The sequence below is a fragment of the Lissotriton vulgaris genome, chromosome 7 (assembly GCF_964263255.1).
Source record: "Lissotriton vulgaris chromosome 7, aLisVul1.2, whole genome shotgun sequence".
NCBI lineage: Eukaryota > Metazoa > Chordata > Amphibia > Caudata > Salamandridae > Lissotriton > Lissotriton vulgaris.
Window position 1 is genome coordinate 1348940506 of NC_141695.1, and position 25321 is coordinate 1348965826.

Below are 25321 nucleotides of genomic sequence, written 5' to 3' on the forward strand. Positions count from 1 at the left end.
GTGCTTTGAAAGTGGAAATCCCTTCCGCAGGGCACTATAAGAGACAAAAAGTTGATAAGACTTCCTGAATGGTTTTGTTAGTTACAGATACATTTTCAGACACCTCTGAACATGTAAAGAATGCAAAGACATCTCCGCTAGTATAGTAGGTCGTGAGAAAAAAGATTTCAAAATCAAAGGCTCATTCAGATGGAATTTGGATGGGACCTTCAGGATAAATTTTGGATTTGTCCCTAGAATCAGAACATCCTTTTTGAACTGAAGAAAGGGTTCCACAATCGTGAGTGCTTGTAGCTCACTAATCCTCCTGGCCGATGTTAAGGCTAATAGAATAGCCAGTTTCCATGATACAAATTTTAGATCTGCTCTGTAAATGGGCTCAAACGGAACTCTCATTAGGAAGGCCAAAACTAAATTAAGCTGCCAGAGAGGTGGTGGAGGTCGGACTGGAGGGAAAACTCTGAACAGGTCCTTCAGGAATTGTTTAATAATCCTCGCGGACCAAAGTGAAGGACCTGAAGACGTCCGCCTGAATCTAGAGATGGCTGCTAGATGTACTTTGACTGAAGAATGAGCCAAACCTGACTTAGCCAGAGAAAGAATATATGGCAAAAGCTGATGCGGACCTGAAGTGTATGGATGAATATCCTGCCTCTGACACCAGAGACAGAGCCTCTTCCATTTCGCCCGATAAGTCTTGTTTGTACTTGGAGCCCAGGCCTGCGACAGAATAACCTTACAGTCTTTTCTGAGGTTCAAATCCTGGAATTCTATGTACTTAGGAGCCACGCTGTCAATTGGAGTGAGCTCGGGTCTGAATGGAGCACTTGACCCTGAGACATTGTCAAAAGAGACGGAATCGGCTGCAGGTGAATCGGTTGATCCTGAGACAGCAGGAGGAGTTCCGTGTACCAGAACTGTCGGGGCCACACTTGTGCAATTAAAATCATTTTGCAAGGTTCCGCCTTGAGTTTCCTGATCAGCCTCGGGATTAGTGGAATTGGAGGAAAGGCGTAGATAAATGCGCCGCACCAAGCTATCAAAAGTGCATTCCCCAAGGACCTCCGTTGGTGATCCCTGCTTGCGTAGATCTGGCATTTGGTGTTCTCTGGGATTGCAAACAGGTCTATGGTCGGGGTTCCCCAAACTGAAAAGACCTCACCAAGAATGGTCTGGTCTAATTCCCACTCGTGACTGATCGATCTTTGGCGACTCAAGGCATCCGCTGAATTGAGCGAACCTGCCAAGTGCTCTGCTGTAAGAGCAATGTTGTGGAGAATCGCCCAGTTCCAAATTTCCTGAGCTTCTTTTGAAAGAGCCCAGGATCTTGTCCCGCCCTGTTTGTTTATATAGTGCATGGCCGTTGTGTTGTCCGTGCGAACCAGCACTGTGTGATTCTGAATCCTCGGAAGAAAGGTCTGTAGGGCCAAGCGAATAGCTTTGAGTTCCAATAGATTGATGTGGAACTTGCGTTGGTCTGGATTCCAATGACCGCTCACCTTCAACTCTTGTAGCACCGCTCCCCAGCCTTCCAGTGAGGCGTCCGTGGTTAGAACCATGGGAGATGGAGGAAGCGCGAAGATTAGACCTCTTGAGATGTTGTCTTTTACCAACCACCAGCTGCTTGCTTTTTTCATTTCTGATGTCACCGTAATTCTGTCGTCGAACGAGCCTTCCGCTTGGCACCATCGCCTGTCCAGTTGCTCTTGTAGTGGACGCATTTGAAGCCTGCAGTGCGGAATCAATGGTATGCAGGATGATATCGATCCAAGCAGGGACTTGTAGAGACGGACCGACAGTGATTTCCTCTTTTGCAAGAGACGAGCTGACAGAACAAGTTTGTTCTGACGTTCCTCCGATGGAAAGGCCTTGCAGCGATTTGTGTCTAGGATAGAGCCTAGAAACGTTGCTGACCTGGATGGAAGAAGGATCGATTTTTCATTGTTGAGTTGAAGGCCCAGTTGGTTGAAAAGTTGAATGCAGCTTGTGACCGCCCTGGAAGCTGCCTGGAAAGATGGAGCTTTAATCAGCCAATCCTCTAGGTAGGGAAAGACCTCTAGAGGTTGTTTTCTGAGAACCGCTGCCACCGGAGCCAGTACTTTTGTAAATATCCTTGGTGCGGACGACCAAAAGGAAACACTTTGAACTGAAAGTGGCTTTTGCCTACTGTGAAGCGTAGGTATTGCCTGTGAGCTGGGTGGATCGGCACATAGAAGTATGCATCCTCTAAATCCAGAGTCGCCATGTAGTCTCCTGGATTCAGCAGACGTAGAATATCCTGAAGGGTGACCATCCTGAAGGATAGCTTTATGAGATAGGTGTTGAGCTCCCTTAGATCTAATATTAGACGCCACTTTTCCTTTGTCTTGCGAACCAGGAAGAACCTGGAATAAAACCCTTTCCCCCTTTGGGAGTGAGGTACAGGTTCTATTGCCCCCTTGATGAAAAGTTGGTGGGCTTCGAGACGTAAAAGTTCTAGATGTTTCGACTCGGTGGCACCCGGAGCTCTGGTTGGAGGAAGCTGTTGAAACTCCAAAGTGTGGCCACCCTGAATGATATTCAGAACCCACTGGTCTGATGTAATAACCTTCCAGCTGCATAGGCAATGAGAAATCCTGCCCCACACTGATGTTATCGGAGGGTTAGGAACAGTAGGAAGAGCCATGAAGCTGCTATTGTTGCTTAGATTTATCTCTCCCTTGACCCCTCTTGGTGGCTGACGAGAGAAAGACGCCGACTGGCCTTGGCGCTGTGTATATTGTGGCTTGTAGGATTGCGAGGACTGCGAGTACGAAGAGTAGCGTTGTTGATTGCCACCTCTGTACGAGGAAAAACCTCTCCCTCTCACACCTCTGAAAGGAACTTTGCGGTAATTCAATGTCCCCAAGGACCTTGCCGTGTCCGTGTCCTTCTTGATGCCTTGAAGGACATCATCTACATGCTTTCCAAAAAGCATCTCTCCGTCGTAAGGTAAGTCCAAGATCTTATTTTGAACTTCCTGGCGAAAAGAGGTTGCCCGTAACCAGCCCTGATGCCTTAACACTGCTGAACCCGCTAGTGCACGGAAAGCTGTAGTTGCTATGTCCATAGCACAATCTATCACCCCTGAAAAGGAACGCTCCCCTTCCACCAGTGTCTTCCTGGCCTCATCTTTCGATCCATCCGGAAGTTGGTCCACAAACGGGGATAAATCGCACCACATCTGGCGATCATATCTGCCCAAGATAGAAAGAGCATTAGCAGCTCGAACCAAGAGGCTGGCCATATAAGAGAATCTTTTTTCCACTTTGTCCAAACGTCTCCCTTCCTTGTCTGGCGGTGTTGTAAGTGGTGTTGATGGATTTTTGGACTTGCTTTGCGCCGCCTGGGAAATAACTGAGTCTGGCTTCGGCTGACCAGTCAGGCAAGCGGGACTACCTTCTGGAGCTTTATATTTCTTCTCCAGTCGGGGAAGAACAGGAATGACGGTTGCAGGATTCTGCATCACTTTAGTACCTTCCGACCATACATGTTTGATTATTGGAATTGAACAAACGGACTTCCTGTAAGGTTCCTTGAAGTCGTAAAGGAAACAGTCTGATTGTACTGTTGTAATACGATTGATCGTCGACAGAGAGTTGATCGGCGACGGTGTCGTCGACGAGCTCGTCGTCATCATCATCATGGCTGCCGCCGTCGACGTTGTCCTCGTCGTCGTCGACACTACCTTAGTCGTCATTATCGTCGACGTCGAAAATGTAGACACCATCGTCGACGAGCAGGAAACAGGTACCTTAAACGTCGACGAAGATATCAAAGCCCCCGCCATCGACGAAGCTGCCGTCAACGGTCCCGTCGACGAAGCTGTACCTGAACCCAAGTCTTTTTTGGAAGTCGTCGTCGAAGTACCAGCTGTTTTTGTCGTTGTCAACAGCGGCCTTCCCTGTCTCTCAAGGTCTTTGTAGAGAATGTTCTGCAGATTTTACAATCTGTGGCCTTGTGGTCCGGGTACAAGCAGTAGAATCAGTCCTCATGCTTGTCCTCCACAAACAGCCTCTTCTTAGAACAGGTAGCACACGCTCTAAATAACACATTCTTCTCCTTGTCAGACATATCAAAGTTGAAAAACTGGAGAAAAAAATCCAATCTGAAGAGAAAACTGAGCAGAGCTCAGTGGAGACTCCCTAGCACAACGTGAGGTAGAAAATCTGAGGCTCTCTCAGGAGGGTTCTATGGGTGAGGCTGTTCTGATTGGTTGTTGCAGAATTTTGGTCTCTTTTACAAAAAGAGCTGGATAAGCTACAAAATGAGATGAGGCCTAGGCCTAATTTCCTCTTTTGTACTTACTGCTACGGTATTTTTTATTTACCAAGGCTCCCATTCCGTCGACGGGGGAATGATACAAAGCATGGGAATCTATGAAGGTTCCAATACTGGGGCAACACTCAATTACCCCCAGTGACCCTCCGCTTGTGGCCATTGTGTTGACAGGCATTATTGGAGCAGATGCATGGGAAGTTTGACATGGAACCATGGCTATGTATAAAGCCATCATCCAAGAAGAAACATAACTGTTCTGACCGTCAACTGACAATTTGGCTGAAAAAGAGGAAGCAACTGTAGGCATGTCTGCAATCTTACTTGACTGGAGAGAGGCTTGCAGGTGACTGTATTGAATATGGCTCCCAGAAAGGGTGAATCAGAAGGGGAAGAAAGTGTGACTAGCCCAATATTTATTGAGAAGCCCAGACTGCGGAGGAGACAGACAGTGGTCTGAGTGTGAGCAAGACACTGCTGATTGCTTGCACTCTTGATAAGCCAATCTTGATCAGTAAGGGAATAAATGAATGACACTTTGAGATGGGCATCTACCACGGGGAGGAATTTTGTTAATACTTTCGGGGCAGTGGTGACGCCGATGGCAACACTGTGACTTGATAACGCTGATCACTTACCTCGAAACGCAGGTAGCGATAAGCGGGGTGGAGGGACACGTGCAAGTAGGCATCCTTCAGATCGAGATGTCTCCTTTCTGCTGCAGAGGAATGATATTCTGCAGAGTGACCATGTGCACATTTTTTGGGAGGATGTACTTTTTTCTGAGTGGCCTGAGGTCGAGTATTGGCTTTACAAATTTGTCATTTTGAGGATAAGGAAGTACAGAGAATACACCCACCACCAAAGAGGCACAATTGTACTGGTTATATTGCTCCTTTGAGGATAAGCGCCTGAAGAAGACACTGGTGTTCTGCAAGGAGATTGTATTTGCAGGGTGAGCTGATTGGTAGTGCTACAGTGAGCTCTAGGAACTAACTTTTAAGACTGAGAGGGCCTACTGACCGATGGTTCTCTCTTCCCAGCGTGGAAACCCCTGTAGTGTTCCATTGAGTTTGATTGGGTGGGGGCAGGATGGGAGTCAATGCTTGGAGGACGTAACCCATTTGGCAGATCTTCTTTGGCCCTTCCAATTGTGTTACTCCTTTGAATACCCACCATGTAGACTGGTCTTGTAGCTGCCTCTGTTAGGAGGTGGCAGTCTAAGAAATTGGTTTTACTCAGTCCCCCCCTCCTCCTATACTGTGACCTGCATGAGGGCCCCAGGTGAGTTGATGTCTGAAGGGCACCGATTACTTGGCCTTATCCGTGTCTTTTTTCAGCTTTTCAGGCTGGTCGGTCTGTAGTCCAAAGAGGCATTCAACATCAAAAGGCCGGTTCAGAAGATGCTGTTGTATTTCTGGTTTAAAGCCAGAGACACAAACCCAGGTGTGATGCCTGACGAGGATACTAGTATTAACACACATGGACAAAGGTTTTGGCTGCATCAACAGTGCAGTGGGTGGTGGTGATTGAGATGGTTTTGCCTTCAGAAGACAGCTCTTGCCCACAATGACTATGCTGCTCAGAGAGGTGTTGGGGGAGTTACTCCATCTCATCCCAATACACACTGTTGTATCAGGAGAGTAGACAAATGGATTTAGCAATCCACCAGTGTGCGATTGATTGTACCGCCACCCTCTTGTCTACTGTATTAATCTTTTTACTCTACTTGTCAGAGGGTGGAGTGTTCCATGTACCTGGGCACTGGTGTGTTTCTACACCGTGTGGACTATGAGAGAGTTGAGTGGAACATGGCTACAGACGTAGGGTGGGTCATAGGGTGAGGAATTGTATTTTTTTTCAAGCGCTTAGTGTGATGACCCAGCAATAGCCAGGCTCTCTGAAGGACTTGTGCCCTGTCTTGAGTATACCGTTTAGCATGGGGTGGAAGTGGAGGCTGAATTCTGCTTTTTAAAGTGTTTCGATCAGGAAGTCATTGTCTTCCTGGACGATGTACTCATCTACTTTATGAAAAGTAGACACCCTTTGTATGAACTTGTGGAAAGAGGTAGTGCCATCAGGTGGGGGCAGGTTTCACTGGGTACAGGTCAAGGTAGTGTGAAAGTGAAGTAGGTCAAAGTGAAGTAGTGTGGCTCACTGGTTAGAGGCGGCAGACCCGAGAGCAGAGGACGGCCCGGGACCAGGGTTCGATTCCCGGCGCGGCAGGTTTCTGGACCAGGGTCAGCGGACTCGATAATTCTCTCGCCTCGGTGCCCACTCTGATCAGCGATCACACTCGGCAACTCTGGGCATTAGCTTGCCTCATCTTCACTAACGGCCCCACCAGACCGCCGGGGATGCCTGGTCTCACCCTGGAGATACCCATTAAGGGACCATCTCTCAGGGAAGCCAGGAAGGGTTTCGCAGCGGTCGAAGCGCGGAGATACTCCTCCGGGAGTCGATCCTAGCGCTATATAAACCTGCAATTAATTAATTAATAAAAAGGTCTGTACTGCCCGGAGAAATAGACATCAGTTGTCCCGCAGATAGTCCCTGGGATGGGGTCATACGGGGCATCACAGAGTTCCCCTGGATACATTGGGCTGCTATAAGAGTGAATAGTGAGAAGGTGGGGCGTATTCTGGTGGCAGTGAAGGAGACAGAAGAAGAGGTCTAGCGGGTGGGTAGTGCCCCTGACCTTATCTTTTGTGCCTTGGAGGAAGAATGGGTTAGGAAGTATGGGTTCCAAGGCAGTTTGCTCCTCAAATGCCAATATCCTTGACAGAGCCTCGTGTGGCTTCGGTGGCACCTGAGCATTCAACTCTTCCTGCAAGCACAGGAGAATAGACTGCTTTGAGTCATCAGAGCCTGCTGTTAATGATTCTTTCTGCACTGAGTGTGTTTTCAGCATCTGTGAGTTGATAGTGTCTTTGATGTCAAGCCTTTGGTGTCAAAGGGCAGCTTCAATGTAGATGTGAACTTGAGTGTTGGTGCCAGCTTCAGCGCTGATTTTGAGCCCGTTGGCTCAGAGGAAGGTTATGGCATATGCAGGGTCATTGTGCCCAGACAAGGAAGCAGTGCTAGCCCTTAGAGCTTCTGTCAGTGTCGATCATGGCCCAAAGGAAGTAGTGGATTAGCCCCATGCCCAACCCCCAATGGGACAGTGCTCTGCCTACTCAAATGGTCATTGTGCAGCCATGGTCGACAGTTTGTCAGAGCCGGTTTCGGTTCCCAATTCGGCCCTGGCCACACATGGTATGAACTAGTGGTGTTTCATAGGCCTCTCTATGGCAGGCACTCAAGCCAATGGAAGGCAATCTGGTTTCCTGAGAAAAACGGACCTTGAAGCTTGGAAGCAAGACAGTTTGCAGGCTCGCAGAAGCTAGAAATAAGCCGGCAGGGCTAGGGCAATCGTCTTCAATCTTCTCTACAAAGGCCATCTTCTTGCTTCTTAGGTCGCTGGGGATCGTTTCTAGGTCTAGGGTTTTAAGAGAGTAGCATGTAGGGCCAATAGGCATCTTACCTGGGATAAATACTGTAGGAAGGTACCTCCTGACTATGGTTGCCCCCAACTTTTTGCCCTGTGTTTTAGCTGGTTTTTTGACATAGCCCTGCCAATCAGGACCCCAGGCCTACTGCTCTCTCTCTAAAATGGATTCCATGTACGCTAGGTGCATTTCCAATTGGTACTGGGCCACCCTATCAGACCCTGTAACTCAGGGCATGGGTGTACCCAGGGCTGCCAGGGGCTGCAGCATGTATTATGCCACCCCTGGCTGGCCTCCTAAATTTGACACAACTGGCTGCATGACAGCTGGGGCAAAGTCGTGTAATCACCCTTTGCTGTAGATATAGTATACCTATACCTAACCCTAAAATGGACACACAGATTCCTATCAGTCACTCCTATGGCAGGCCTTGACAATCCTGAAGGCAGAGTGCTTGGAATCGTGTGAGATGGTGCTCCAGCATGAGCTGAGCCTGTCTGCAGCTTGCGGAACCAAGTCCTAATAGCTGTTCCATGATATCGCATACCATATACTCTTAAGTGCATTATAATCCTCGCGGTTAAATGCCATCTTTGGTATTGCTTTATCAAAACATGTCGAGTAAGGTGTCATACGAATTGGAATACTAACCCCTCGCCAATTCTGGCGACGGGGTTAGCATTCCACCCTTCTAGAGGGACACGACATGTATGTAACTGTGAACCCCGGTTAAAGTTAAACGAAGCCTCAGCTCCACAAAATGGATGCTGCCACCACAGACACGAGTCTGACCCCCTGCAGCTGGGAGTCCTTCCAGCGAGGGGAGCCTGGACAAAGGATTTCCTGTCAGGGGCGGTGCTAGCACCGTCCCAGACATGGTTTTGTGTATCCTGGGTAGGCAGGGCTTTACAGGAAGGTGACTGCTGAGTGGCACCCCGGTGCTCACTACGCATAGGCCAGCCTGAACCAGTTCCAGGGGCACACCAGCCCCTGGCCTGGGGAAGTCCGGCATGGGAGAGGGGTGTAACCACCCCCCTCCTAGTCCCACCCATAGGCAGGACCTAGTCACCGGGTCAGCCCCCTTTTTTAGTATAAAGATGGGAGCGGGCCCCCTGTTCAAATTAGATCATCTTTGGAATCAAGACCCGACTTTCTGCGAAAGACATCAAGATTTCCTTCTTCAAGATTCTCCCTTGTGGCTAAGGAGTAGTCACCCTGCATCAAGCGGGCACCATCCTAAGAACACTGCGGTCTGCTGCAAGTCCTTCTTCACGAATCCGACGACCCAGCTCGACGAGACCCGGCTTCCCTGGCACCTCTGACCTCTACTCACCTCTACAGCAAAGCTGAGAACTGTGAGTGCGACGAGACCTCGAGGGACCGGCGATCGCCAAGACTGCACAACTTCTTTGCAACAAGCCCACCGTGTGCTCCACTGGTGAGTGCTTTGGGGTCCGAGAAGCCCCAACCCTCAGCAGCTCCAGCACCGAAGATCAGCCCTCCAGCATCTCCACGATCTGCGTGGGGCCCTTCTGCTTTTGCGTGCTCACCGCGCTGTGTGGCTACTAGCCGGCTGGCTTGTGGCCTTCTTCACGACGCCCGACGACATCACTGCTGCTGGTCTGGTTGCTCCAGACTGGCCCTTGCTTCCTTCTTCAAGAGAGGCACCCCGGACCCTCCTGGTCCACTCCAGACGCCATTTTGAGTCCACCGCGTGGGCTTGAATTTGCCAAGGCTTTGTTGCCCAATCCTGGGTCCAGCGACGCCGACAGCTTCAATCTTCGTGGGACAGCTCGCTCCTCCATCCTGGTCGCCGACAACGCCTCCTGGTCCGTGAGATCTGCGAGCACAGCGTCACCCACTCACCTAGTCGAGGTGACTACCATCCGGTGCCCTCCTGGTGCCACCTGACTACTGGCTAGTAGTCTCGAACTTGGTCCCCTCTGCTTTCAGGTGTCATCTTCCTTCGATCCAGGCTTGGATCCATCGAACTTTCTTCACTGGTCGCCTGCCAGCAACTTCTTTCTTCCAGGCTCCTGGTCCGTCTACGAGGATTCCCGACGTCTTTTGAGACCTATGCAGCTGCAGCCCCTGGGCTAGGTAACTTCGGCATTTCGGTGCCCCAGCATAGCCTCACTATCCAAGGGTCAGAATCCACTTTCGTTTTCCTCCTACCAGGTCGGGTTCGCCCGAGAACACTAACTTTGTCTTTACTAGCTACCATAGACTTTGTCCAACATCACGCGTGAGAGTGCACACTCTGCACCCGAGTCCCCTGGGTCTCCTAGAAGTAATCTGAAGATTCTATAGTCAAGATCTAGCGATTCCAAAGCCTATTAGTACTGTACTTACCTGCTAGTAATTTCGCATTCCACTTTCAGAGTATATGGTTTTCCGTGCCCCTCGGGCATTTGGATATACTGTGCTAACTTAAGTATTTTCGTAAGAGTTTTGTTTTGTGCTTAGTACACTGTCCTCATAAAGAGTACAGGGCTGTTGTGATTCTTAATAAATATCTTGTTTATTTTCATAACACTTGTGTGGTGTCCTTTCACTGGGTATTCAAGGGGTATATGTGTGGTATAACAGCTGGCTTAACACGCCCTCTCGTGTCTTTAGCCTTAGACTGCTCGTATCCACGCTACTAGGATAGCTGGTCTATAAGGTTGACTTACAACCAATCATCAATAAGGGTTGCTGGACTGATACATAGTGTTCACTAGAATAGTGAGCACTGCATATCAGGCCACCTTCTCACAAATACGCCCTCTATTATGTCACCCTCCTGTGGGAGGTGGACATAGACTTAGCCCTGATTGGAGGGGTCCTCGCACCTTCAAGATGCCAGGGACTGAAAGATGTGCTTCACCTTGCCTCCCCTACCTTAAGGGCGAAGGTGACAGAGGTGGGCACACCTCCTATTCTTTCGAGTTTTCCAGCCGGTGTTCCCACCCAAAGTGGAGCTGTAACCCAGGGGCTGCCATCTGCTGCTAGAGGCAGAGGCCGGGGTCGCATTACAAAGGTGGCAGGCCTTTGAAACTTCCCCCTTTGAGGACTGGCCCATCATATGGGAGGAGGTGTGACACCTCTGCCTAGGATGTGCGCTGTTCCTGGTCCCAGAGAACAGGGGCTCTTCACCCAGGGGTACAGAAATATGCCTGGTGGTGGCTGGCTGCCTACAGCCGGACAGAGGCTACACCAGGGTTGGTAGATTTTTAGGGGGCACCTCTGAGGTGCCCTCTGGATACATGGTTTAATTGATATCACACTGGCATCAGTGTGGGTTTATTACATGGAGCTGTTTGATACCAAACACTCCTGGGTTCAGTGAAGCAATCACAGTGCTGTGGAACTCAAGTTGTTAAGTTCTCAGCCCCTAAACTCTGTATGGCTTCCCTAGCACTTACAATATTAAGGAATAGACCCTAATGCTGTAGGGGCATATCTGCTCATGCAGATATGCCCGCACCTGTGGTATATTGCACCCTGCCAAAGAGCTGGTAAGGCTTGCTATGGGGGCGACTGACCTATATCTTAGTGCGAACAAAGAAGGCACGGGTCCTAAAACCTCCTGGACTAGACCACTGTAAATACCAGAGAAAAGCTCATGCGACGCCCATGCCGATTCCACACTTCTTTAAAGAGGCGTGGGATGGGCGTCGCCTGAGCAGCCTCATGGAGTGAAATTGATTCCACTGGCAGTGAAGCGCCAATTACTGACTATAGGCAAGCCGTCAGTACAACTTTGTAAAGTCTCTGTGGCAACTGGGATTTCTAACTATAGATTTTTCATCACATCTTATGGCAAATTTAACCATCAGGCACTTAGAAGAGGTTCCAACGATTCCTCTACACACAACGCACATTGCACCGCTTTCAAGAGATATCAACCTTGTCCAAGTCCTGAGGAGAATTAGTGAATTGTGTGGATTCGAAATGCATTGGCTCTTGTGAGCTCAGGGGATTGTGTATATATTGTGCCTTAAGGAATGTAGTAATACTTTTTTCCTCTTGTGTAGGCAACATTGTTTTGAAAACCTAACACCCAGTCTCTTGGCCTAGGCAGGACAATTAACAACGTCTAGTTAAGAATCTAACGTCCGCTTGGTGCCTTATATAAAAACTAGGACTGGTGTTGTACTTTCAATGTTAATGTTATTTCACACGATTGTCTAAGTTTGTTTCACTTGTCATTTTTGTCTTTGAATTTTTTCGTTTTTGATGGAATATAACATTGTGTATAAATGTGTTTTTGTAAATGTGGTGTTCTCTAAATGGAAGGTTTCTTTTCTAAGACATGAAAGAATATTTATGTGCTTTGCTAATCTAAATAATTTAAAATAAGCTAAATAAAGCAATAAGAACCCTAGAATTGATGGTCTAGGGTATTCTCTTTAAAGTGTGCAAACTAGTCCTTCTGGACACACTCTTTTCTCTTCTATATCTTAGTGCAGCAGCAACAAATGATGGACGGAATGTTGAATAAATCTAATTTTCACCCCCACTCAAGAGATATGGGTTAAATCCAGAGGGAGAAGTGTGGCGCAGCGGCCAGGGCGACTGACGCTGGACGCTGGGGCTCACGGTTCGATCCCCGGCACCAGCAGCAGATTAGCCCAGCACCATGTGACTCTGGGCAGTAGCTGGCTTATTCTTCCTGACGGCCCCCAGCGCCTGGAGACTCTTGCGGGTGATTGTTCGCTCTTTACAAATGTGGATTATTATTATTATTATTATTATTATTATTGCTCCTTTCCCCACTATGCCACCCCAGTTTGGACCCAGCCATATGAAAATCAGTCTTGACCCTGTTTCTCAAGAGAACAGTCCAGCCCGAAATGCCAAGCCGGGTCCTCCCTGGGCCGGAAACCAGCATCCTGGGACCGGTTTCGTGGTTTTACCCCTCATCATCCAGGTTAGTTTGAATACAGTGGCACAGCAAGCAAGGGACCCACGTCTGGGCATACCCATCCCACTTTGGGCAAAAAGTGTGAGGTAGCCGGCTCTGTATTAACTATACCAAAAAGAGGTATAGTGTGCATAGAGTCCAGTGGAACCCCAAAGGTAGGCAGAGGTAAAAGTAGATAACACATTACTCTCTATTTGGAGTAGTGTGGGCGAGCAGAAAGGCTTTATCAGAGGGTAATGTTAAGCCTTTGCTGTACACACCAAACCAGCAAATGATTTCACACACTCAAAGCCTGAACTCAGACCAATTTTGTTTGTATAAAAATATTGGTAAGTTATTTTATTTCTAGAACCAAGCCAATCCTGGCACAATTAAGTGAAAAAAATGCTTTGCAAAATATTATACAGTGTTTACAAGTGAATGCAAGTTCAAATGCAGTTGTATAAAATACAGGTAAATCAAGGTATTTAAATTAATGTAGTTTACTTTTTAGATTACTTTTAAAGTTACTTTTTCTACTCAGTGTGATATGCCTAGATATCACACTGGGACATTCCCTGGAGAGAAGGTAGGTAAAAATCAGTTTTGCACAAATGTTATTTTTTAGGTTTCCGTACAAATCAACTCCACACTTAGAAATATTTTTCAGAGAAAAACAGTTAATAGGTTACCATGGAGAGAAATTAAGTTAACAGTTACCAGGTAGGTACTCGGTCTTTGGGGTTGAGTTTCTAGGGTAAGAACAGGGTCTCCCCAGGGTCAAGGATGCACTCTTGTTACACCCTCAACGGCACTAGGACGGCCGGGTGCAGAGTGCTGAAGCCCAATGTTATCCAACGGGGGACAGGGGGCCTCCGGTTCGTGGATGCCATAAAGCAGGCCACTGGGTTGGAGGAGCAAAGCTCCTGGTGTTAGGCTCAGGGCAAAGAGGATCCGGTTTACCACTAAAAGTGCACCGGCAGGGTCAGCTGGGTGCAGGGTGCTGGTTTGGCATTGGGTCACCCTATTGATTTCAATGGGGATTCTCCAATTTGCACAAAGACTGCAGGCTCAGGGACGAAGATCTTCTGGAGGTGACCACAGGTTGGAGAGGTAAGTTGTGATGCTGAGACACAGGCGGTTTGGCCACCCAAGGCCATTGGGCTTTGGGTGCAGGGATGTCTTTAGGCGTCAGGTTTCTCTTAACTGCTCCAGTCCCGGTCAGGAGTCTCCAGAAAGAGGCTGCAGGCTTCGCTGGGAAATTCGAGGCAGGTCAGAGATCACCAGATCTCAGGTCAGAGTCGTCGAGGAGACCTACTCGTGGTGATGGGTACTCTCGAACTAAGGCCATGGGCGACGGGTACAGAGTGGTGCAGACTTGCAGATTTGGCCGGAGCCAGAGTCTGTGGGTGAACAAATCCGGTGTTCAAGGGTAACAAAGTCCTTTCTTTGGAAGGCAGGGCATGTCCTAGGGGTTCTTGAGTTTGCTGACTGCAGGACACACTAGAGTTTGGCTTCTGCTGGTTTGAGGTGGGGGCAGGCTGGTAGGGCAGGGGCCAAGTCAATGGGCGTCCTCCTCTTCTTAGCTTCAGCACAGCTGTTCGGTCCTTCTTCTTTTCTTCTAGTTGTTTCTTGTCTGAGGAGGCAAGGTTTCAGGGGTGCCCCTAAATACTAGATTTAGGGGTGTTACACGCAAATAAAGGTTGGGACCAATGGGTCCCTTCCTTGGGGTGGGCACACCCCCTATTATGCAACCCTCTAGTGGGAGGGGGGGCATATACCTCACTCTGGTTGGTTGGGTCCCCCATCTGCAAGATGGTGGGGACGGAGAGTAGTGCTTCACCTCCCCTCCCCCACCTGAGTTGGGGTTGGCAAAGGTTGGCACACCTCCCTTCCTCACTTGATTTTCCCAATGGTTCTCCCACCCAAAGTGGGGGTAAGAGCCGGTGGGGACCAGTTGCTGGAAGAAGCAAAAGGCCTGGGGAAGCTCACAAAGGCAGCAAGCCTTTGAAGCTTCCCCTTCGTGGAACCTGCCCATCCTGGGGGAGGAGGCTTGGCACCTCATCCCAGGATGTGCATTGCTTCAGACCCCCAAGAGCAGCAGTCTCTCGACCCAGGGGTCCAGTAACATGTCTGGTGGTGGCAGCTGGTGAGCAGCCAGTCAGCCTGGATACTAGTGTTAGGTCGTTTTTCAGGGGGCATCCCCCTAAAAGCTTGTCTCAATGCGGCAGCAAGACTCATAACAGGGTCTAGGAAATTTGACCACATATCGCCACACCTGAAAGCACTGAACTGGCTACCCTACGAAGCTCCAATCCACCTGAAAATGGCCTGCATCACACACAAGGCGCTACCCCACAACACCCCTCGGTACCTAGCCCAAAAACTCAGCTTATCTGGAGGAAACAGACATTCAAGGAGTGCTAATAATCTACTTCTGAAACCCTCACGTTTCAAAAAGTCTAAAACTTCCAACAGAGCATTCTCTGGAGCAGCTCCAAGAATTTGGAACTCCCTTCCACCACACATCAGAAAAATATCCTCTATATCTCTCTTCAAAAATTAAACACAATTATTCCTGATGAGCAAATTCCTACCTTAAAGCAATACCACGAGGTCGCAAGATCGACAAACTCTTAACTACCTTACTCGCTGGTCCGTTTAATTAAGACCTTCGTGAACCTAAACTGTGCTGTTTGCGCCCAGAACATTCTTCTCATTGCGGCCATGAGAACTGTTGACCCACACAAACATGAATGGTCTGTTATTGTTTGTCAGAACAAGTCTTCTCAAGGTTATTACTCCTTGTTACTCGTAAACTATGTTTCTTTGTATGCAATGTTCCCCTTTGAATGTTTCACCTTACGCCTCATGTAAAGCGTTCTGATACCCTAGCTTGGGTCTGGTTCGCGCTCTATAAAACTCTAAAAACACATTAAAAAAAATAAGATGCCCTCTGTGTGCATTTTTCATTAAATCCTACACTGGCATAAGGATTAGTTACTTACCTGTAATCCTAGTTCTCTTCCAGGGGTATCCTCATCAAAGTCATAAGCACTAGAATATTCCCGCCCATGCGCGGGACCCGGGAAACACAATCACGAGCAAGAAGAAGAGGCCACAATAGGGGAGACAGCGGAGGCTTCTTTATTGCAGGTAAAACTAGTCATAGGGCGAATGCATTCGGCTTGTAATTCTGCCTTCTTCAGCACCAATGGTTTCACCAGGATGCGGGCGTCATCACCAGTTTAAATACCTTGTCCGTCCTGCAAGGTGTCAGCAAGCTCCGCCCCCTGAGCAGCGGAAGTTCTCCACTCCCTGGACCTTAAAAGAGTGCTCAAATTCTATTTGGAGGGTACAAAGCGCAAAAGGAAATCAGATTAATTGTTTCTAAATTATGGTGGCATGAGAACAGGTTTCACAGGATCCATTTCAAGATGAATAGTGTCCTGTATAAAATTGGCCTACCAGTTGGCACATAAACCCCTTTTGTTGTCTCCTAAAGCACATTCCACTAGGGGAAAGGCGGCCACAGTAGCTTTCTTGCATGATGTTCCATTGTCAGAAATTTGCAAGGCAGCAACCTGGAGATCGGTTCACACTTTCACAAGACATTATTGTCTAGAATCCAATTCCAGGGCGGATACTCAAGTGGGCCAGGCCTCCTTGAGGAATCTATTCGGATAGTAATATATCGATCTAAGCTTAGTTGCCTGAGCTGGTTGGTTAATTTACCGTTCTATTTCCTTTGCCGGCAGGTGGATGAGGTGAGGCTCGCTATTCGATTCTAGTGCTTATGACTATTGATGAGGATCCCCTGGAAGAGAAGGATTGGTTACTTACCTGTAATCCTAGTTCTCTTCCAGGGGTATCCTCATCAAAGTCATAAGCAATCCTCCCACCTCCCTGGGCAAAGGATTCATTGTGTTTTTTAAAGGTAATGTCAACTCTTTGTGTTATGGCTTTTGTGTCACCGCAAAGAACAACTGACCTAACTGTCATCCCTGAGGCATGATGGGAAGCTGGGGGTCATGACTGACTTAAAGGCACAGTGCCAGTTTATCTCTATGTTGCTATGAGTTCGCTTTTCAGGCTATGTTTTCTGCAATGCAGCCTGGGAGCTGTCTATGCTTTCAGTCCTATCTGAGAGTTTGTGCTGATTTCGATGCATTAAAACAGTTTTAAAACATGTTCTACTGTTGTTTTTCCCTGTTTCCAATGTATTCTTTATGTTATAATGGGGAGTCCTTACAGCATTATTAAGTTCTGGTGTGTGTAAGGCTGCATTTGTGTTTTTATGTTATATATCTATCTATCTATCTATCTATCTATCTATCTATCTATCTATATATATATATATATATATATATATATATATATATATATATCGACACCAAACCAAACTTTCCATCAGAATAAGGCGCTGACTCCGTGAATCAAAATCCAAACGATTTTTAATGGCTCATTTGCTGCATAGACGCGTTTCGGCGGCTTGCCCCGCCTTGCTCACTACATCTGCATTGTCATTATGTTACACTTTAAATATACATGAATGTTACATGGTTGCTGAGGCGTTTGATGTGTTACACGTTTTCATTGGCCCAGGGTTGGTATGGTTACATGTTTAACCCTCATGTGTGGACATAGAAAAGTTTCATGACTTGCATGTGAAACATCATGTCAGTCTTTCACCTATGTTTATGCAACTTGGTAACGCTCAATTGAACCACATTACTAAATGGTACCTTCTATTCATTGTTACATGTGTTAACTTCACACTTGTATAATTCATGAATTTGAGAACACTTTAAATTACATTTCATAAAATAAATAAATGAAATAAAGTAAATTAAATAAACGTGCGTCCACACTTATTACAAGTCTTATGCACACGTGCACTGTCTGCCATAAGTTTGCCATTAGTTTTAGTGGTAACTGATGGTTGCGCTAGCGATTAGTGATGGTGATGCTGGAATTATCCCTCCGTGACCACCCGTGGATGGACATGCTTGTAGGACCAATATGAGGAGTACAGACCCAGGTAGGTTATGCTGCTCCCTAGTGCATGTGCCATATTTAAGGTATTATACGTTTGATGATATATATGTACAGCAGTAAATACTTTGTCAATTACAAATATTCATTTCCCAACTATAGCGTCAGCTAAGTCAAGTGCTATATGTTATTCATGTTAAACATATACATGCCGGCGCAGCTCATTAATGCAGTACTTAACAAGTTGGCTTTCTCTCAGAATGAACTGGCTTCGCCCACTTGGGCGCAATCACTGAGATGGACAGTATGAATGAATTAATTCACGGCTGTTCAGGTGCTTAGGTTTCTTGACTTATCCCCCCCTTTTATTAACTGTGACCACCGTGCCCACTAGGGCTGCACATGAATGCATAAGGTATACATTATGGGACTACTTTGCATATGAAGTATTTTCGCCCACTTGGGCGCAATCATTACATCAACTGCATGAATTAATCCTTTTGCCATCAGGGTGCCCAGAATCCTTGCTATATATAAGGTCCTTGGGGGCTTATGAGAACCTAATTTAACTCTTATTTGTGCACCGTTACCATTTGATTATTATTATTTATGTCCATTCCACTGCATAACGAGTGTTTGTTTACATAGGACACAGCCCGTGTACTTACAGGTAGTCTGTTTTCCATGCGTATGATTTGAATACCATGTGACTGTACCATGTGACTGTATATAACTTGCACTTCCTGGTTGGTTTCGGTCTCGTGAAAAAGCAGATCTACTGCGAAACGCGTCGAGAAAGCCTTGAATAAACACGCTTTTGCACTTTCAAGTGGCCCGGATTTCTTTTCCTTACTGGAGAGGGTGTTTGGTTGGATATATATATATATATATATATATATATATATATATATATATATATATATATATATAGAGAGAGAGAGAGAGAGAGAGAGAGAGATATATATTTATATATAGATATATATATATATAGATATAGATATATGGAGATACATACATGATTGTGTTTCCGGGGTCCCGCGCGTGGGCGGGAATATTCTAGTGCTTATGACTATTGATGAGGATCCCCTGGAAGAGAACTGTGGGTTTAATGTGCTGAGAGTTTGATACCAAACTTCCCAGTTTTCAGTAAAGCCATTATGGTACTGTGGAGTTCATAATGACAAAGTCCCAGCACCATTTACTCTTAATGGCATTACTGCACTTACAATGTCTAAGAAATAGCTTAGACACTGTATGGATACAGGGCTCATGCACCTGCACCCTCACCACTGGTATAGTGCACCCAGCTAGAGGGGTGGCTAATCTATGCCTGTGTAGTGCGTTGTCGGTATGGTACACAAAGATGTATGGCCAGGTCGACTCTTCACTTTGTTCTGCACCAAAAGACGCAGCCTGCAAAGGCAGTGTGTGTATGTAAAGGTACAGGGCCTCTAAGGGTGGCACAATAAGTGCTGCAGCCCTTAGAGGCCATCTCTGGTCACAGTGCCCTGGGTACCTGTGGTACCATTTACCAGGGGCTGACCTATGGCCAGAGAGTGCCAATTGGGTTTTGCTTTTAATGCAGTTTTAGGGAAAGAACATAGGCACTAGGTACCTGTTGGGCAGGAGCCCAGGGCACCCTCAGTCAAAGCACATCAGCAGTTCAGCAAAAAGTGGGGGCAACCATGCAAAAAGAGGACACTTTCTTACAAAGTGCAGCAGCAACAAATGATGGACGAAATGCTGAATAAACCAAATATTTACCACCAGTCAAGGAATCTGGGTTAAATCCATCGCTCTTTTGCTCACTACGCGACCCCAGTTTGGATCATGCCTTATTTAAATCAGTCTTGTCCCTGCTCCTCATGGGAACAGCCCAGCCCGAACTACTGTCCACCATTTGTTGCCGCAGCACTTATCTATATCTTGGGCAGTGCTAGTTGGCATGACACACAGGCAGTGTGCCATGTTGACTTTGTTGTTTTGTCTGCACCAGGCCGTGCATGCTTCAGGGCAGTCTGCACAGCCTAGGTGAGGGGTCCCTAGGGGACCCTCTTCAGTCCCCATGTCCTAGGTACCCTGGGTCCATTTACTAGGGTCTTACAGGGGGCCAGAAAGGGCATATTGGGGGTACAGGTTTAGGGAAAGAACATGGGTACTGGTAACCTGGACAGCCAGGACCCAGTACTCCACAGTTAAAGCTGCATCAAAAGCCAGGCGAAAAGTGCAGGAGTACAGCAACAGAACCCCATTATTTCACATCAGGGCTAGAAAAAAAATCATTTATGGGCAGAGCCTAATAAAAATAACAAGTCGAAGGAGGAGAGAAAAAGAACTGGAAAGGTCCCTGACAACAGGGAGTGAAATGCAGTTTTCCATAAAGCAAAAAAATAGGATAAAGTGATGCAGCAAAGGAAACCTTAGAGAAACTAGCCCCATATTGAAACAATACCCCTGAGAAGCTACATATATGGAATGCCGCTAGACAGCTGGCTTCGCTGCATGGGCACTCTTTCACTCTTGCACCTAATGTGGCATTGCCCCAAGCTCCAACAGGTACTGGGAAATGTTCTTAAATGATATATAGATGAGATGATTAACTGCCCAATCTTGAGGCTCCTGACTTACAATATGTTTGGAGTGGATAATGAACGCACCTACCCACTGAAAGGGGCAAACTAATTATGCTTCTCCTATGACAAATTGAACAAGTGATTTTTGAAGCAGGGAATTCAAATAATTCCTGAACACTATCAGTGGCTCCATATCATCTGGGAGATAACAGGCATGGAAAACATCTCCGTGACACAGGAGCAAAGGGTGAAAGAGATTGAAAAAAGATCCATGCCTTACTTGCCTGACCAATGAGTTAAAAGAACTTACCTGTCCCGGGTATCTTAAAGTAGTATCAATCAATCAATCGACAGAATTTGTATAGCGCGCTACTCACCCGTTAGGGTCTCAAGGCGCTGGGGGAGGGGGGGGGGGGGGGGGGGGGGGGGTCGCTACTGCTCGAACAGCTTGGTCTTGAGTTGTTTCCTGAAGGAGAGATGGTCCAGGGTCAGCCGTAGGTGGGTGGGGAGGGAGTTCCATGTCTTGGCTGCCAGGTAGGAGAAGGATCTTCCTCCGACAGTGGATTTGCGGATTCGTGGGACGGAGGCGAGGGCGAGGCTGGCGGAACTGAGCTGGCGGGTGGGTGTGTAGAATGTGAGTCGGCTGTTTAGGTACTTCGGGCCCGTGTCGTGGAGAGCCTTGTGTGTGTGGGTGAGGAGTCTGAACGTGAACCTCTTGTTGACGGGGAGCCAGAGCAGGTCTTTCAGGTGGGCAGAGATGTGGCTGTGGCGGGGGATGTTCAGGATGAGTCGTGCGGAGGCGTTCTGTATGCGCTGGAGTCTTTTCTGTAGTTTGGCAGTGGTTTCTGCGTAGAGGGTGTTCCCGTAGTCCAGTCGGCTGGTGACAAGTGCCTGGGTGACCGTCTTCCTGGTTTCGGTGGGGATCCATCGGAAGATGTTTCAGAGCATGCGCAGGGTGTTGAAGCAGGATGACGAGACGGCGTTGACTTGCTTGGTCATCGTGAGGGAGGAGTCCAGGATGAACGTGCGTGAGTGGTCCGTTGGCTTGGGTGCGGTGCCCAGGGCAGGGGTCCACCAGGAGTCGTGCCAGGCGGAGGGAGATGGTCAGAGGATGAAGACTTCCGTCTTGTCCGAGTTCAGTTTCAGACGGTTGATCTTCATCCATTCCGCAACGTCTTTCATTCCTTCCTGGAGGTTGGCTATGGCGAAGGCGGGGTCGTTGGTGAGGGAGAGGATCAGCTGGGTGTCGTCGGCGTAGGAGAGGATGTTGAGGTTGTTTTGGCGTGCGATGGCTGCGAGAGGGCTCATGTAGACGTTGAAGAGGGTGGGGCTGAGTGAGGATCCTTGTGGAACTCCGCAGTTGACTTCGGTGGCCGAGAAGCGGAACGGGGGGAGGCGGACTCTCTGGGTTCTTCCATCGAGGAACGAGATGATCCACTCCAGGGCCGCTCCTTGGATTCCGGTGTTGCTGAGGCGCTGTATCAGGGTGCGGTGGCATAAGGTGTTGAAGGTTGCTGATAGGTCCAGGAGGATGAGGGCAGCAGTTTCTCCGTTGTCGAGCAGGGACCTGATGTCGTCGGTGGCTGCGATGAGGGCCGTCTCGGTGCTGTGGTTTGCTCGGAACCCGGACTGTGAGGGGTCGAGGGATCCGTTAGTCTTGAGGAAGGCGGAGAGTTGTCTGTTGACGGTCTTCTCAATGACTTTGGCTTGAAAGGGGAGGAGCGAGATGGGGCGGAAGTTCTTGAGGTCAGTGGGGTCCGCGGTGGGTTTCTTCAGGAGGGCGCTGAGCTCTGCATGTTTCCAGCTCTCCGGGAAGGTGGCGGATGCGACGGAGCTGTTCATGATGTTCCGGAGTTGGGGTGCCATGATGGAGTCAGCTTTGTTGAAGATGTGGTGTGGGCAAGGGTCGGTAGGGGAGCCGGAGTGGATGGTGTTGATCAGGCGGGTGGTGTCTTCAGTGCTGACCAGGGTCCAGGTGCAGAGGGTGGTGGTGGGGGGCGTTGGTTCGGTCAGTGGTCTGCGCGCCGAAGCTGTTGTTTATGTCGGCGATCTTGCGGTGGAAGAACGAGGCGAGTGAGTCGCAGAGGTCTTGCGAGGGTGTGATGTTGTTGTTGCAGGCGCTGGGGTTGGAGAGCTCTTTAACGATGCCGAAGAGTTCCTTGCTGTTGTGGGTGTTGTTGTCCAGTCGTTCTTTGACTGTTGTCTTCTTGGTGGTGCGGATCAGCTGATGGTGTTTGCGGGTGGCGTTCTTGAGGGCAGTCATGTGTTCTGCTGTCTGGTCGTGGCGCCAGGCTTTCTCGAGGGTGCGGCAAGTTTTCTTGGAGTTTTTGAGTTCGTTGGTAAACCACCAGGCTTTCCTGCTGCCGGGTCTCCTGGGAGGATTCTTTAGTGGTGCGAGTTCGTCGGCGCAGTTGATGAGCCACTGTGTGAGGTTGCGGGCTGCTTCATTGGGGTCCGTCGTGTTGGTGGGAGGGTTCCGGCTGAGGGTGGTGGTAAGCTGGTTGGCGGTGATCTTGCTCCAGCTTCTGCGGGGAACCTGTTGTGGGTGGTGGTGGGTCGTGGTTCTCCTGAAGCTGAAGTGGACGCAGCTGTGGTCTGTCCAGTGTAGTCCGGTTGAGTGGCTGAAGGAGATGTGCTTGCTGGAGGAGAAGATGGGGTCGAGCGTGTGGCCGGCGTAGTGGGAGGGGGTGTTCACCAGCTGCTTGAGTCCGAGGTTGGTGAGGTTATCCAGCAGGGCGGCGGTGTTGCAGTCCTTGTTGTTCTCCAGGTGGAAGTTGAGGTCCCCTAGGAGGGTGTAGTCTGTGGAGGTGAGGGCGTGCGTACTGACAAAGTCAGCGATGGTTTCGCTGAATTGTGTGCGTGGTCCCGGGGGTCTGTAGATGAGGGTGCCTCTGAGGGTGGTCTTGGGGTCGGTGTGTATCTGGAAGTGATGCTGCCCCATGGAAGTGAATAACGCAAGCATATTTAGCCATGTTGCTAATGAAAAGAGGGAGGGGGCAACCCGCACCTTGCTCAATTCATGAACCATGCAACACAAACAAACATAAGTATACAGGAAATCAACATCTCACAGACTGGACCTGGGTAGAGGGGAGGGAATGGGGAAAAGGAAGGGGCTATGTTTCAATACAATTTTTCTGTGGTTCATCTGATCATCCTAACAATTGTAGGCAGGTTATTTACCTGAAATGAATACAAATAATGGATTCTAAAATACAGCTTATTGAAATACTGATGCTAAAACTCACTCAAAGGAAACAGGATTTTCATTATTCAGCAAATTTGCAAACGCTCACATTACAGAAAATAATTTTCAAATGCCCAGGTAAATGATTTCTGGCTTGTCAAGGCTGATGACTGAGGGTTCTGCAATCGATTTAAAATAAATGTGTACAGTTGAACACAACAAGCAGCATCTGCCAACTTGCTGGCTTCTCTGAGAATCCTATCTACTTCTAGTAGTGTGACGCTCATTCAATTACATACCCAACACCTGGAACATCCTTTTCTCTTCTGTCAGATGCCTCTTGAATTTGATAAGCTTTAGAAAATGTCTCAACATGGCAATTCACTTAGACATTTAGGATCTCAGAATTCAGGTGGATCTGCCTCAGTTTCAGAAACCCACCAGGTGCATTTTACAAACAAGAATTTTGGATGTTGCACACAGCACTTCAATACACCCACATGGAGATTTCACCCAATGCCCATTTTAAAATCTCATTATATTCTTCTAGAAAATGGGAAAACCACAAGTGTCCATAACTGCTCATGTAAATGACGAGATTTTAGAAGACAACAACATGCAGAACTGTACCTTGGAGAAGTAACCAACGATGTGGGCTCCCTGCCTGTCCACTTCAGTTAATATATAGAAGACGAAGGGCTCCACGTCAAAGTATAGGGTCTTGTGGTCGAGAAAGAGTTTAGCCAACAAACAAAGGTTCTGGCAGTAGATCTGATGATGAAAGATCACATGCAGCTAGTCAGATATAGCAGGCCGGCATCTCAGCCAAAGCAGAGTGTTTTTATTCATTTGTTATAGCAGACACCCACCGATAGTTTTAGTTCAAGGTACAGCTGCTGCCACAGCATAAACTCTGCACTTTCCAACAATATAAAACAGGCTAAATAAAATTAAGGCAAACAAACAGATATATTGCGGGCAGGGTGGGCACAATGTAATGTAATGTAATGTAATGCTGTCTTGTAAAGCGCCTGAATCACCCCACATGGGGTATCTCCGCGCTGTAGACCGCTGGGGAACCCGTCCTGGCTTTCCCTGTGAGATGGTCCCTAATGGGTATCTCCAAGGTGAAACCAGGCATCCCCGGCGAATGTGGGGGGCCTTTGTAGAGATGAGGCAAGCTAATGCCCAGAGTTGCCGAGTGTGATCCCTGGTTCGAGTAGGCACCGAGGCGAGAATTATCGAGTCCACTGACCATGGTCCACGACCCTGTCGCGTCGGGAATTGAACCCTGGTCCCGGGCCGTCCTCTGCTCCCGGGTCTGCCGCCTCTAACCAGTGAGCCACACCACTCCACAATGGCTTCAAAATGGCAACACCTACATGACTTATTTAGAGTACATTCTAAAGTTAGTAATTTCAATATTCTATAATCGAGTCTATTTCATTCAACACAATCTAATCCTCTCCCAAGCTAAAAATTCATAATTGTGTTTATCTTGCAGGAAATGTTGTTAGTGGCATACAGTAATAATGTAGTCAAATTGTTAAGCGTCCCATTGGGAAGGTATTTAATAAAAAGCTATTATTGCACCCTATACTTCCCAGCTGGATAATATTACTTCAACCAGTCATAAAATCTGGCAGCATAGTTTCAGCAAACATATAATCTAGCGTCTAAAAAAGCTTTTGCTGATGCTGAACACCTGCAAAAAGCACTGGCAAAGCCAATATTTCAGCAATAGTAGCCAAAAGGCAAAATCTATTAGCTTTGTTGATACTAATGAGCTCACTGAAATATCCAGGTAAATGCTTAGGTGGTCAAAATATTTAGCATACAAAGCTTAATTTTGTTTTTTTAAAGTGTTATTCGAATAATTGACATTTTCTTTGCC

General features: G+C 47.9%; 1 protein-coding gene across 2 annotated transcripts in view; it reads right to left on the reverse strand.

Moving 5' to 3' along the window:
* The window catches only part of KAT8 (lysine acetyltransferase 8), a 346163-nt gene that overhangs the window by 108195 nt on the left and 212647 nt on the right, over window positions 1–25321 (reverse strand). For both annotated transcript variants that reach the window (XM_086932009.1, XM_086932010.1), the window contains exon 7: window positions 24058–24198. In XM_086932009.1, the coding sequence (XP_086788135.1) occupies window positions 24058–24198 (141 nt within the window). The remainder of the gene's footprint in view (window positions 1–24057; window positions 24199–25321) is intronic.